This window comes from Scylla paramamosain, unplaced genomic scaffold, assembly GCF_035594125.1.
Source record: "Scylla paramamosain isolate STU-SP2022 unplaced genomic scaffold, ASM3559412v1 Contig10, whole genome shotgun sequence".
Lineage (NCBI taxonomy): Eukaryota > Metazoa > Arthropoda > Malacostraca > Decapoda > Portunidae > Scylla > Scylla paramamosain.
In genome coordinates this window covers 247,233-262,500 of record NW_026973675.1, presented here as the reverse complement: position 1 = coordinate 262,500, position 15,268 = coordinate 247,233, and the positions used below count along the sequence as shown (strand labels likewise).

The following is a 15,268-nucleotide window of genomic DNA, read 5'->3' as shown; positions in this document are numbered from 1 at the left end:
TGGTGGTAAATAATTTGAGTTGTATATCCACTGGCAAGTCAAACTTCCTACACTTACTTATTAATGAGTACATTGCTCTTGTGGGTGTGTCTTTTAGCTCCAGCTCACCTTTGCAAAACCTCCCATTATAATTTAATAATACTCCAAGATACTTATACTCTGTCACTACTTCAATGTTTTTACCACCAAATTCAAGTTCATAGTTAAATTTTGTCTTCCCCTGCTAAACACTACTATTTTTGTTTTGTTACAATTTAGCTTCAATTTCCATTCATTACAATATAAATTCAGAGCAACCAGTGGCTGCTTCATTCCATCCTCACTGTCACACAAAATAATTGTATCATCTGCATACATAATAACAAATAGTTTAAGATACATGTTTAAGAAATCGTCACCAAAATTTACATAACTGCAATTATATTAAATTAATTTACTTTCAATATCATTCACATAAAAAGCAAAAAGCACCGATGATAAATTTTCCCCCCGTTTTACCCCTACATTGCAAACAAAGGTGTCTGAAATCTCCTGGTTAAGCATGACACATGATCTGATATTATTGTACATATTTCTGATTACATTTAGAATTTTTCCTTGCATCTCTTCCTTCACAAGTTTACACCATAAATCTTCACACTGTACCATATCAAAGGGTTTCTTGTAATCAACAAATAAACAAAATAGCTTTCTCTTCTTCCACTTAAATAAATCAATGACACATTTGAAGAAAAAATATATGATCCAGAGTGGAATATCTGTGTCTGAAGCCCGTTTGTGTTTCATTAATGGTAGATAAGGTGTTTGAATAATCATTAAGTCTTTCATTAAGTATGGAGGTGAACAGCTTCCCCATGCAGCTAAGTAAGGTGATGGCCCTGTAATTATTAACATCCTGGATGTCTCCCTTGTTTTTATAGAGTGGCACTATTGTACCCACCAATCATTTAGCTGGCATGACACTAGTATCAAGTACTTTTTAACATATTCATTTAATATCATATCAGATGCTGGGGATTTATTGTTTTTTTTTACTTCTTAATATTTTTAACTACCTCTCCTTCACTTATAGGATCATTAAGTACTGATAAAATTTCAGCATCCGCACAGTCTTCATCATTTTTAATATTCACATCACTATTGTCAGCATTTTCATCACCCACTAGCTGCTTAAAATGCTCATAGAATTCATTTAGTGTTATGGGGATCTGATAAGTTCTTTTCTGACTAATTAAAATTTTCCAATATGCTTTAGGGTCATCACTCTTATATTTTCTAAGTTTCTTTATTAAGTTATCCCTCTCCTTATTCTTCACTCTTTTTAGATTTGCTTTATTTTTCCTGCTTTTCTCAATCATGTTGTTAAAATTTACACTACTTCTATGCAAATGAAACCTCTGTCTAGCTTTGTGGTATTCCTTTCTAGATGGCCAGCACTCTTTATCATATCCCACTGAGGTGGCATTATTGGACTTTTTCATGAATGATCTTTTCTTATATGGTGGGAAAGTTGCAAGTGCCACCTCAATCAGTATTTGTTTTAAATCTAGATTAATAGCATCCATGGGTAATTCATCCACTTTTGCAATCAGTTCATTTATCTTAGTTTCATCAATATTACTCACACATAAAAATTGTTTTTCAACATTCCATTTACTTTGCCTTACACCTGATTGTCTTGATTCCTTTGCCTCTCGGTTTACAACAGGCACCGTACTTTGTATCTCACATTTGATCCTTGCATGTAGTCCACAGTGTACATCAGACCACAAAGGTTCATAATCTAATACTTTAAGAACTACAACATATTTCACAATCAATGGTGATCCTAAAAAGTAGTCAATAGTTGTATTGTTTGCCAATGCTGCAGTCCTCCCCTAACCTTCCATTGAATATATAAACTTGATCATTCTTACAAACATCCAACAACTTTTTCCCATATGAATTCCTATCTGGGGTTAAGTCCTGGTTTTCTCTAGTCTCAGTTATTCCAAAATTAGTTAAACTTACAGACACAGGGTCCTCAGCAGCCTCAGAAGGAACATCAGACATAGTGAGAGTGTGAGCATTAAAATCACCACAAAGCACATGCAATGCACATAATCATCACATGAGTAAGTAAGCAAAAAATCATCCAGCTCGTCATAGTGCTCTTCATTACCACATCTAGAGTGTGAGGGGGGAATGTAAACACAGCTTATTACCAGTTCCCTACCAAAATTTACACTACTTCTATCAACTTTAACTGAAAGTAAAGAATCATAAGTGTTACTAATATGCCTCCACTTAAAACTAGCATTTTTCTTGATGGCCATGAGCAAACCCCCAGATTTAAACCTGCTTAATTTGCTTCTGTCCTTAAAGACAATGTCAAAGCCAATATTTTCCATATTGTTTTTTACATTAATTACATCAGTATCATCACACTTAGTTTCACATCAACAAATCACACCATAATCTTTAATAAAGTTAACAAAATTCATAGATAAAAACTTTGACTTGATACCGCAGACATTAAGAGATGACACATTAATATAATCCAGGGGAGGAGCAAACTGAACAGAGTTAATATTACTTACACTAACACTATTATCATGCCCAAGTATGTGCTGTGCCCCAGCAGGGCCATCCTAGGCCCTTGTTAAGTGATCTAGATTTAACCTTTTCCAATCAGGAGCAGATATAACAACCTTTTCTAAGTCATCAGGACAGTTTATAACTACAGGTCTACCCCCACTGTGCAACTATACAAGAATGCTCCCCTCCCTTGTGGACACATTTTTCACTGTTTCTTGCCCTTTAACCATATTCAACATTTTAACCCTTAAGGAGGTCATGTCATCATTTATATACACTTTTCTTTGCCTACCTTTCAGTTTTTTTTTTTTTTTTTCTTATTTTGCATAATTTCATTTATTTTCTTTCGGTGGCAAAACCTCACAATCACTGGCCTACCTCCTTCCCTGGGCCTCCGCAAATGGTGAACAACAGAAATGTCATCCTGCTCAATTTTCACTCCAATAGTATCAGCAAGTTCTATAACTTTAGCTTCCAGCACCACCTCACTTTCATCCTCTTCTTCCTCTCATCCAGAAATACGTAAGTTCTCCCTTCGGGAGTACTGCTCCATCTTGTCGTGTTCATACTTGAGCAGGAGGCAATTCCTCAGCATTACTGCGATCTTGTTTTCTAATTTATCCCTGAATTCCTTGAAAGCAGTAGATACAGCTGTAGACACAGCGACCGAAATTATGCTGCCAGGCTGGACAGCATAACAACTGCATCCTTAATCGTCTTACTTACACTTCTGCTTTCCCTTCCATCATTGCTGTTGGTTATATTAACAAGCTCGTTTTCTACCTTTGTCTTCACTAATTCTTCAGGTTCAGACCCAATGAAGTGTGCCATTCTTGTGTGGAGTTCAACAATAGAATTTCTTTACATGCATAAGTCGGTGAAGTGGTACAATATATACATGGCAAAACACACCACCTTGTTTACCTTCTGTGGCTCACACAACAGTACAGGGAAGACTTGATAGTACCTTCAGTACTGGCAGTAGAAATGTTACTCAGGCCCTGTGGCACGTCACATCAGTAGTCAGGTACTCAGAAGTTCATTTGAAAGCAGTAGTAGCTTCCAGGTTAAGATCGTATCGGAGAAACTCCCTCAAAATATAGAGCTGTGTGTGTGTGTGTGTGTGTGTGAGCTTATTACATTTATCATTTTTCTAACATTAACCAATATGAATGTGATGCAAAATGTTTTTGTTTACAACATTTTGCATCCTTTACCAAGATGTATTTCTTTCTTCACATTTGTGTTTGTAAATTCATGTTAAACAAATGAAGTATTGCTTAATTTCAAGAGGTGCTTATAGATATTAATGAGGTGGTAAGCCTGCAGGTAATGGTTATGCTATAAGCTTGGTAACCCGTTTTGTTGAGCGAGCTGTGATGCAGTGCAAATATTTCAGCAGTTGGTGTGCACACTTCTCAAAGAGAGGGCAAAAACATTGAACGTGGCGGACACGTGACCGTCACCAAGGAAACAACACAGTGGCTAGCTGAACACTAACTCACTAATTCAGAAGACAAACTGTATTTCATCCTGTACTAGCTGCAAGCCAACAGGAAAGCATCAGACAGCATCTCTAGGCTGCACGAGTGCACGGGGACCGTGCTGGTTGCAAGGAAGCAGGGTGAAGCACCAGACCTCTCATTCCTCGGTATTTTTTCAAGCTGTCTTCTTCGGCGACAATTTGTTCCCCGTGAAGGCAGCTTGTTGAAACATTCAGGAAATGAAACACCTCTATCTTCACCCTGCTCTTTCTCTCCCCCACAATCCCTATCCAGTGCTGCTTTTCACCGGAAAATAACAAACAGATAAATAAAAAGAATTAATAATAATAATAATGATAATAATAATAATAATAATAATAATAATAATAATAATAATAATAATAATAATGATAACTTAAGGGTTTTGGTTCAAATGGCTCTCAAATAGCTCTGGTGTAGCTGAGGGCACCCTTGGTTCACCGAGGGCATCAGCAGGGCCAAGGGGACGATTGTGGTTCCCCTGAATCTCCACAGAGCAAGCAAATTCACTCCTCAGCTTGTCATTGGGCCTACTGTGGACAGTCCTCATGGTCACGTCCGTGGACACCCTGCGGCTGTCAGGTGAACACCGGTAATGCTTTGCGTCGGTGTGGCCAGTGCAAAATGCACGCCTGACTGCCCAGCCGCTCAGTTTAAGCAGCACCTCGCCAGCACGGGCAGTGTTGCAGTCTGGTGGTAGACTGATAAGTGTTCTTGAAAGCACTCACAGGTGTCACAAAATCAGTCTTGTATTTACACTGAGTGCATCAGATCCTACTTGAAGGCAAGCACTCATCAAAAATGTAAACATGCAATTCACAGGGAGACCAGCAAACAAAAGTGCACAACTCACATCATCCCAACACTTGAAAAAATGAGCACGATGTGATTCTTTAAACGATCGGCTGTTTAGTCCTGCTCCTGACGACGAGTCTTGAGCCACGTGCTGACTGTCACGCAGCGTGGAGGGGCTGGGAGGTGAACGCGACGTGTTCCCCGAGCCGAGCTCTGCTAAAGGCCCCAAGAGACTCTCTGAAGGGTTTTAACCTAAGCTAACCTAGCCTACCCTAAGCCACCTATCCTAAGCAGGCATAACCTAACCTAACCAACCCGTGCCTGAGGAGGATGAATTGCTACAGTACGACCAAACCGCAAACTACAAAACTGTGATGTCCGTTATTGATTGTTTATGTTATGGACGATTTTGAGCACAAAACACAGTGGAATCACTTCACTCTGCAGCCTCTTCTTCTCTCGTCCCCCGGCGACCTTGGGGACTCGTTGGGAAGAGGGGTTTGTGGGCGGGGAACGCGGAAGTGCTCGTTCTTTGTACTTGAATGGAGACGAGAGCTTAAAATAAGGCAATCCTAACCTGACCTTATCTGACCTGACCTGACCTATCCTAACATAACCTGATCTAACCTAACCTAACCACTTTCCACTTCCTGGCCAACCCTTTAGCCATGAACACAAGTGCATGGTTTGCCTGCTTCATACTCTTGCCACGGTCTCCAAAATCCTTCGTACCAATGATGGAATCGGAGGCCGGGTCAAAATGGAGAGATTCTCTGACGGTCACTGCATCAAATGCATGCCACAGAGTCTCTCCCTTCGACGTGGTGTCTGCTCTTCCTCAGGACTGTGAGTTTGTTTGCTCCAGCCTGCTTGGATGGAAGTTTGCCTTAGCCAAAGGTGAAGATTGGAACTGCTGGGGAGTGAAAAAAGTAGAGCTTTTAAACCTACACGCCTTAGGACTATGGTAACACAAGGCCAGAGCAAACCTCCTCTTTTGTCCCCCCATATCTTCTGCCCTTCTTATTTCCTAAGCCATTAATTACCTGTCCTCTGATAAACTCCTGCACTTTAGGGCTTGCATATGGAGAAATGGAGTTTTCAGCTGCTGTGGACTCTTCAGGGTCTGCTACCTCAATCCCTTCGCTTGCTTTCTGAGCTCGCTGATGATGTCCTGCGGCAACATGATTTTTCTACACCCTGAAAACATTTCATAAGTATTTCAGCTGTTTTGTTGATAATTATCATAACTTCAAAAACTCCAATTTGTCTTTCATATACCAGATTCACATTTGTAGCTGCCTCTGCAAAGTGGTGTTTTCACACAAAACAAAACAAAAAGCTATAACAACGGTTCAAAGACAAACGCGAACTGACGCGGAAAACTCGATAAAGTATACAATTATAGCACTCACAACATTGTGAAGCAAATAACAGCAGTCACCAGGCTTGGGGCGAGGCTGTGGTGGTGTCTGGACTGCTCCCCCAAGCTGCTGCTCAGTGATGGGGCACTGTGTGGGCACCTGACGTGGGACGCCACTTGCCGGACAGGCAATGCGTCAGTCACGGTGGCTTTCGAGTGTGTACATTCACACGGTGTACACTTGCCTCGGGAGAGCCCACACTGTCACCTGACTGTTGAGGGCTTTATGAGAGACCACAGTTTTCATCTAGCCTGGCTAGTTGCAGCTGCAGATAATGGCTCAACACTGCCTCAAACTACCAGGTCTTTTGTCTCTGGCGACAGAAGCTTGCATTCCAACCACTAGCACATGTACATGGGTGTGGCAGACACATAAATTGGTGGTGTGTGCACCATCTGCAGGCAAAGTGTCTCATGGAGGCGACACCAGTATCACCATTTGTAGGAACAGGACAAACCATGATTTACTTCATGAAAATAAAACATTGAAATGTAATGACAACACAAATTCAAAAGAAACTCTACTGTTATCAATATAGTAATAAGCAAAAGTTACTCAAACAGACATACTGCATTAAACAATAAATGAAAATATATATCAAGGTATTCTGCATGAATGAGCCTTTGTCACACAAACAGCTACACACACACACACACACACACACACACAGGCCATAACAATGCACACTGACACATCGCCACAGCCACCAGTGAGCACTTATGTCGCCACCAAGTGAAACTTTCTGAAAACCGTGACAACATTATTATTATATTATTACATCACATTATATTATGTAGCTTTCATTGCGATACCATCAGCACCATGGCTTCCCTTCTCTCTCCGGCAGAGCTACAAGCTTCCTGAAGAACTGCATGAGGAGCTGCTCTCAACAGTCAGTCGCCGGGACGACGTGCAGGCGGTGTCCACCCTCATATGTAAGGGCGCGCCCATAGAGCTCCTGGGTGGCCTTTCTGTCCTCAGACTGGCTGTCACCACCGACCGCATTAACACCGTCAGCCTGCTGCTGGCTAGCGGTGCACCGCTGCCTGCCAGCCTGCTGCAGGAGGCTTGGCAGAGCCCCGACGTGACTCACAGGGTGCTGGCCTTCCTCACCACCGTGAGTACCTTCCCTTCCCTGTCTCACAGAACTACCTCACTGTAAAGGTGAGGACGAGCACCGGTACTGGACCCAAGTCTCAGCGGTGGCTCCTTTGCAGAGTGGAAAGTGTTTGAACAACTTGGATGAGTTATAGGTCTGTTGGTTGTAGAGGACGAGCCTTTGTGTTTCAGTGCCGTCAGTTTCAGGTTTTAGTGGTGCACATGACAGACCTGTCTGTCACCAAACCTGTCCAACATTACAGGTCATGCAACAGAATCTTGTCATTTCATAAAAGGACACTTCAGTGTAATGTTTAGAACAAGCAATGAAGTAGATCTCATAATACTTGAATCCATGTTAATTCATCATTATAATCCTAAAAGTAATTGTAATAATGCTTGTCAAACCTAATATTTGATTATAATTCATCATTATAATCCTAAAAGTAATTGTAATAATGCTTGTCAAACCTAATATTTGGAATAATTCTTTGTATTTTTCCTTTTTTTTGGGACAAGGTAAGGTTGTATTTGTACATGCACTTTTAGATTTGTGACACTTAATGACACTTCTGCATAGCTGCCCTACCTCTCTCTCTCTCTCTCTCTCTCTCTCTCTCTCTTTCTCTCTTTCTCTCTCTCTCTCTCTCTCTGCGCACGGTGCTTACCTGATGTGGTGACCATCCTTTCCTCACAGGCCTACTGCTGCCGGCTGCGTGCAGAGCAGCGTCGCCTGGAAAAGGTCAGCAGCGCCCTTGTCGAGGGCATCGACAATCTAGTGACAACCATCGAGGGAAATACTCCCTGGCAGGCAGCCTGGCGATGGGGAAAGGAGACTGACCGGCCAGCACTGAGCGACCTCCTGGCAAAGGCAGCGGCTGCCAACTGCCCCGTGACTGCCGCCTTCCTGCATAGGGCAGGAGGGTGGACAGTCTTTAATGGAGCCTCTGGTGGCACTGCCCTCCACGCTGCCCTGGAGGCTGGCCACAAAGGCATGGCCGAGCTGCTGATCAGGGACCTTGGGGGCTGCCCGTACGTGCCGGACACACATGGTCGCCTTGCGGTGCGCATGATGCCTCACGAGGAGCAACAGAGGCTGGAGCAGGTGAGGCTGCTTGCCTGTGTACTCTTTTGGATGGCGGCATGAACTCACTTCACCAGCTGATCAAAACTTCAGCACCTGTCGCGCTTATTTCGTCTGCTACGCCTCCTTGGTCACACTCCTGTAATAATCCTGACACACGCATACACTATATGGAATTTGTCACCTAACAAAATATTGCAAAATATTGAAATAACATGACCGTTTCCATCAGAGTGCTGGATTTGGTTATGCTAAGTTTACCTTAATATTTAGCTCACTAAGTTCATTGCTGATTCTTTCGTTGCATAGATTATGATTTAAAAAATCATAATTTCACCCAGAAATAAAGTAACTATCTCATAAATAGTAGGCTAGGATGATTTACATTCAACCCGAAATATTTCTATGTAACAAATGTGTGTACAGCAACGAGGGACAGAGAAAAAGATGACTCATTAAGTGGGTGGCTGGCACAGCAGTTTGGTGAATGTCAGACAGACATTGAAAGGGAGGAATTTAAGTCACAAGAAGTCACCATAATAATGGATATGGCGTGCTGAAGGCACAGCTGATGTATTTTCACACCTTGCTCCTTTTTAGTGGTGGCGTGGTTAATTCTTTGGTCAAGAACTGACTTGCCTTATCTAATGAGGCCGCTCCGGCATACCAGCGTTACCGAATCGGCGCTTTTCGTTTTGTTATGATAGAGTCACCAGGTTGGGGATTACCGAAGCCATGAGAACACCAGCTGTGAAAGTGGCTGGAGGTGTCACCAGGCTGGTAAGGCTTTCATTTGGGACTGTTACCAAGCGACTGTGAAATTGGCCCTTTGGTATTTCTGCCTTGTCTAATGAGTCCCTCAATGCCGCAGCAACGGCTCGCTAAGCTCACCCGTGCACTCCTGCAGTGCTCTAGGATGATGTCATCTGGCCCTGGAGATTTAGTCATTTTATGTTTATCTGTCTGTTTAATGATGCTGTCCTTGCTTATGGCGATATAGACAGATGGGGGAATTGAGTTTTTGTGGCACTGAACAATACTAAGTTTGCTTTGACCCAGTCAGAAAATTCAGAAACGAGAAACCTGCCCCGCATAGATGACGCGTTTGACAACGCTTCAGAAGTGTGTGGAATATTGTACAAGACAACACATTGTTTAACAATAAAGTCACTTATTAGTGTGTGCTGTGCCATATGCTGTCCTCCTCTGCTTTGCACATGGCCGTCATTTATCAAAGAATTATCGTGATAAAAATAAATAAATAAATAAATCAGAGGTATGCTTTCCCTGGGAAAATTGTAGTCCGCAGCTAAAGTTGCTTCATTAATGACATTGTTTAATTTCTCATCGATACACAAATCACTTTCATTGTTCTTAATTTATAAAACTCTCACAAAGCACACAGGAAATGAAGTGCCTCGGCTACTGGATGGTGTTCGCCAAAGTAGAAGCATCAACGTGGATTTTATGTAGCCACAGCTTGGAGCATCCTCTTACCAAAACAGCACGCTGTGTTTTGAACCAAACGTTTTCAGTAGTCTACCTTTGCACAACAAACTTCTTATTCATATCATGAATATTATGCAGCTTAATTATGGTATTATATTTTATTAATATTACTTACTATTTGATTCTATTAGTTGACCAATTAAGCTACTTGTATTTTTTAATCTTGCCTAATAAACAACTCCAATCAGGCAGACAAATGCTAATATACGTATGTAATCCTCGATTTCTATCATCATTTCTAACATATCTATGTGTACGCAGCAATAAAGGGTTATTTACTTGTTCATATATTCACCGCTCTCTTTCTCTTTGCACACAGAAGCTCTTTATGATGGAGCGTGAAAAACTGAAGGATATGGAGCTTCGCTTGAAGGCAGATCACGAGAAGACCGCAGCACGGACAGCGCTGTGTATACAGGAGGATCTCTTTGAGAGCCACAAGAAGGGCGAGGGTAAGAAGGTCTCCTTACCTGATGGCCACGCTGCCCTGCTGCTGGCCTCGCGCAAAGGTCTCCTGCAGCTGACTCATCTTATGCTGCAAGAGGGTCACTTCCCCGTGGACGAGGTGCTGGACCACACCTGCGGCACCACGGCCCTCCACCAGGCGGCCTCGCACGGCCAGGACGGCTGTGTGGCGGTGCTGCTGAGCGCTGGCGCCAACCCACAGCAGCGTGACACGTATGGCCAGACACCCCCTCACCTGGCCGCCATGTTTGGCCATAAAAGTACTTTCGAACTCCTGGCACACCAAGTGACGCAGGACCCTCCTTGCCGCGCGGGCACCACGGGCACACAGGTGAGAGAAAATTTTAAAGTGTTTCACAATATGTATTATAAATATAAGCGTAATCTATTAGACCCAATCGACCGACGTGACCCGGAAAGCGTCATAAGAAATCTTGTGAGATCCATAGGCCTGCAAGAGCTGCAGAAGGAGGCTCAGCGGGTGGCTGTGGATCTATCAAAGGGCGAGGCCCTTGAGGTAAAGGAGGCGGTGATGGCAGAAATAAGCATCATCATGAATAAGGTGTCAGCCGCTGATGCCACGTACCGCGGCGACCTGAAGCTGGCGGGCAGTTCTCAGGACGGGTCTAAGCTTTACGCCCCTGACGAATTTGATATAAACCTCGTGATTCACAAGGATGACGTAGGAATAACTGTTAGCGAGAGAGGGAAGGAGGAAGCCCCGCTGAAGGGCAGGTTACAGATTTGTGTGAAGACTGACAATCCCCACCTTGAGGGTAATAGATTTATGGCCAGTTTGTACGAGGAGGTGCACCGGTGCCTCGCTGGCCACACCCTGCAGGACAAAAGACTGAGCCTGGTGCCGCCGGGCCTGACCAGCACGCAAGTGGGCGTGGGACTCTCTCTGGCCTGGCAGGGGCGAGAGTATCCACTGTTGCTGGTCGGCGTGGACCTGGTGCCAGTGCTTGAGGTGCCATGGCTGGAGCAAGTTTGCAGACCGCTCCTCACTCCTGAGGACACCACCACCATGCAGCTCAGTAATGCTGCTGATGGAACATGGCGCTGCAGCTTTGCCTTGACAGAGGCTGAGGTGCTGGGGACGTTGACGCCCGCAGAGCGCCAGGTGCAGCTGATGGGAAAAGTACTTCTTTCCCGCCTCAAGCCCGAGCGCTGGATGCCTCGGCACAAAAAGAGCTTTTTCAAATGGTTCGCCACACAGGAGTGGAACATCGCGGTGCCAAGCGGGTTCTGTTTCAAGAACGCCCTCCTGCGGTGGCTGGAGCACAGGCGGTCGAGGGAGGTAGAGCTTGGGGCTGGCCAGGAGGGGGACCCCGCCAGATGGGTGGTGGAGGTGTTCAGATTGATGTGTGCGAACCCAGAAGAGACACGAGAGAACCTGACAACTCAAAACAGCTCCGCCTACTTTGGAGGAGACTGTGAGGGGCGGAAGCCTGGGGACGGGGCGCCCATCATCGTGCAGTGCCTGGAGGAGGACCTCTGCCAAGACAACCAGGCGGCGGCGACGAAAGTATTAGATGCAGAAGATGCAGACCATTGTAATCATTAGCTGTGAGCTGCGCCACGCGTTGGAAGACCTCCTACCCGCCCCCCACACACAAACACACACAGGAACGCCAGTGCTTGGTGCTCGATTTTCATATTCAGAAGTTTATATAGCCAATTAGTTGTGGAGTCGATATAAAGAAGAATATATATTTTCATGTCGCGAGCCTAGTGAGAGAAGATACTCTGTTAATAGGGTCTCTCATCTGTGTGCACTTGTTGGCCCCTGTAATACCGCAGGTTGAGTAATGTGATGGTGCAAGCTGAGGTAATGCCACCTTTGGCCAGTAAGTACAGCAGGGCAAGATAATAGTCAACTTGCATGTTGTATGGTGAAACAGGCTCTACATGGATTCATGGAGGATAGGCCTAGAAGTGTTTGATATTCATTTGCAAACGGCAGTGCCATTAGGACATGAAATATTTAGTACAGGTTTATTAAGACAATGTCTGGTCTGGGTGTAAATAAAGCACTTCGGCTTGACAAGATGATGACAAATAAGTTATCAAATCAAGATGGAATGTCACATTTGTAGCACCAAGTACCAAATGCAGATGGTAATTGGTTAAAACAAACTGTTAAGGTAAGGACTTGTGCTATTGATAGGCAGAGATTGTCTGAACAAACTTATAACAGGCCAGCATGTCTTAATTATAGGATGGTGACAATGCAAGGAAAATTACACAAGTATTTATCTGTTCTCCTTAAACAACACTCACGTGCCGTAAGTGTGTTCAAGTGTGCAAATCATCAGCTGCCATTGTAAGTGGTAGTGAAGGAATGCAAGTGTACAAAAGTGAATCTGTTCTTTAGGTGATCTTAATGGTGCAGATGAAACTCACTCTTCATTCAAATTGACTTTTTTTTTTTTTTAACAAATAGCTGAAAAAAATATGTCAAGAAATATTGCTTCACTAATGTAAATGCAACAAAAATAGGGGAATTCCTTGGAGCGAGAAACGTGACTGTCTTATTAAGTAGTGTTAAGTTCATCCAAGATATAACTTGTTATTTAAAAAAAAACTTATAAGAAGTAATTGTTAGCAGGTAAGTGATGTCTATATTTGGTGTGTACAGTATAACAATTTGTACTCTCATACCCCGCCTGAGGTCGCTTTCAAACCTTTCAAGCACACTTCTCATATTTGCAAACTTATACATGTAAATTAACCATTGCCTTGTATTTTTTTCATGAACACAAAACTATTCCTCTCTGTATTATGGAAAGTGATGTGTCAGTAAATCAAACACAAAAACTCATGTCTTTATTTCAAGCCTTATGAATCATTTTGTTACTTATATTTATATATATATATATATATATATAGAGAGAGAGAGAGAGAGAGAGAGAGAGAGAGAGAGAGAGAGAGAGAGAGAGGGCAATCTCACAGTACAGTGTCATGTTGAATCCAGTGTGTACCAATGAGTTCTCCGTCATTAAATGAGGCACCCTCGTCCCCGTGTGTTTCTTTGGCACACATATCAACATATCAACGACTTGCCACAGCCTCCAAGCTGCCAGAATCACCACTCTTCACTCTGGTTCTCCACGCTGCCAACACTCCAAGCAGCTTCATGGACTGGGCAAGTTACAAGCATCATCACTCCGTCAACTCCACAACAACACAGGTGACTACTAGTAGTCAGCACAGAACCACTGGTGGGTGGGTCGCCATCACTGGTCACACACACTGCCACCAAAACACTCTTACAATAAGTGGTGGCAAGCATCTTTCATACAAGTGGTCACACAAACACAACCGCTGCAGTAATATTATCATTGTCTTATTCCTGTTATGGTCATTATAAGTATTACCATTAATACTATTACCATTATTGATTTTATTATTATTATCAATATTATTATTATTATTATTATTATTATTATTATTATTACATTTATTATTATTACCATTGCATCATCATCATCATCATCATTGTTGTCATAGGTTGCGGAAAACAGGCGGGAGAAGAAGGCTGCAGACAGGTTAGGCTTCCAAAGCAAAGCGAAACAAAACAACAATGAGGCAGCAAAATAATAAAAAGAAATAGTAATAATGAAAGAATAAAAGAAAAAGAACCTGAAGTATAGCGAGGAAGTGGAACAAGTCAGGAGGGAAGAGAAGTGGAGGGTCGAGGCACAGCTGACGAGGTGGAGGCAGGCGTCACGGCGCTCCTGAGGCACAGCAAAGGAAAGTGTACATAGAGGCAGTGGAACGGGAGGGGGGGAGGGGCAGGGAAAGGATGGGAGGGTACCATGCTATGTTAATGTATGCTGGTAAACGAGAGTACTGTAACTGTTGTTGCTGTTGTTGTTGTTGTTGTTGTTGTTGTTGTTGTTGTCGTTGTTGTTGTTGTTGTTGTTGTTGTTGTTGGTGTGAGGGTCATTATTATTGTCATTATTACCAGTGTTATTATTGTGGTTGTTGTGGTTGTGGTGGTAGGTCTTAATGAAGTGCATTGTAATGTTCCAGCCTCCCCATTACCTGCTCATGAACAACCATCTCCATTGTCTTTTCTTTCATCCAAGTATTTCCTGACAAATGCAATATTTCCGAGATGGCACCTCCTGCTGCCCTCAACACCTGCTTTATCTCATCTTTCAGTGATAAATTGCACTCTGTTATCACACCGAAAGGCGGGTTCACACTTGCCAATTCGCTGCTGAATTGCCAGCCGCCGCAAGCCGCGATAGCCCGCCGGTGGAAATGTTGGTGCCTGGCGGCTGAATTGCCAGCCGCGCCAACAACACCGACAGGTTGGGCTTGTCCAGCCGCGCGCTGCTCTGTTTACCTCAGGTCCTCGGGGGAGTTGTGCATGGTGTGGCGTCCTGAGGCACAAAAGTTGATGTTGGAGCTAATGACGAACCAACAACGTCATCACTGGGACCCAAGACTCTCTCTCTCTCTCTCTCTCTCTCTCTCTCTCTCTCTCTCTCTCTAAAAGAGTAGTATCGCTGCAGAAGGGGCCAAGTTGTCAGTAGTTACCGATCGGTGTTCCTAAGCTGTTGTTAGATAACGCAGCGTCAGTGTGAGGCGTTCACCAGGAGTCACTGCATCCCTCACGTGGGCATCCTCCTTCTTGATAGGCGAGTCACAAGCCGCAGGAGACCACGGTACTGCTCCTTGTTGAGGCCTATCCACTGCCTCATGGTGGCTGGGTCTTGCAGGCTCGGCTCAGGCAAAAGAGCGTGGCAGACGCGCCTTCCTTCTCTTCTATTCAGCCAGGGACG

The 15,268-nt window shown here is 43.7% G+C and overlaps 1 protein-coding gene and 1 long non-coding RNA gene across 6 annotated transcripts in view; one reads left to right on the top strand and one right to left on the bottom strand.

Moving 5' to 3' along the window:
- The window catches only part of LOC135096980 (serine/threonine-protein phosphatase 6 regulatory ankyrin repeat subunit A-like), a 51,194-nt gene extending 37,902 nt beyond the window's left edge, over window positions 1-13,292 (top strand). For all 5 annotated transcript variants that reach the window (XM_063998744.1, XM_063998743.1, XM_063998745.1 and 2 more), the window contains 3 exons: window positions 7,164-7,433; window positions 8,112-8,519; window positions 10,327-13,292. In XM_063998744.1, coding sequence (XP_063854814.1) covers window positions 7,164-7,433; window positions 8,112-8,519; window positions 10,327-12,039 — 2,391 coding nt within the window. In that variant the 3' untranslated portion in view covers window positions 12,040-13,292. The remainder of the gene's footprint in view (window positions 1-7,163; window positions 7,434-8,111; window positions 8,520-10,326) is intronic.
- LOC135096964 (uncharacterized) lies at window positions 4,389-6,082 on the bottom strand. The gene is made up of 2 exons (XR_010265233.1): window positions 5,939-6,082; window positions 4,389-5,808 (listed from the first exon to the last, which is right to left on the bottom strand). It is a non-coding gene; the product is annotated as an uncharacterized LOC135096964 (long non-coding RNA).
- Window positions 13,293-15,268: the final 1,976 nt, after the last annotated feature.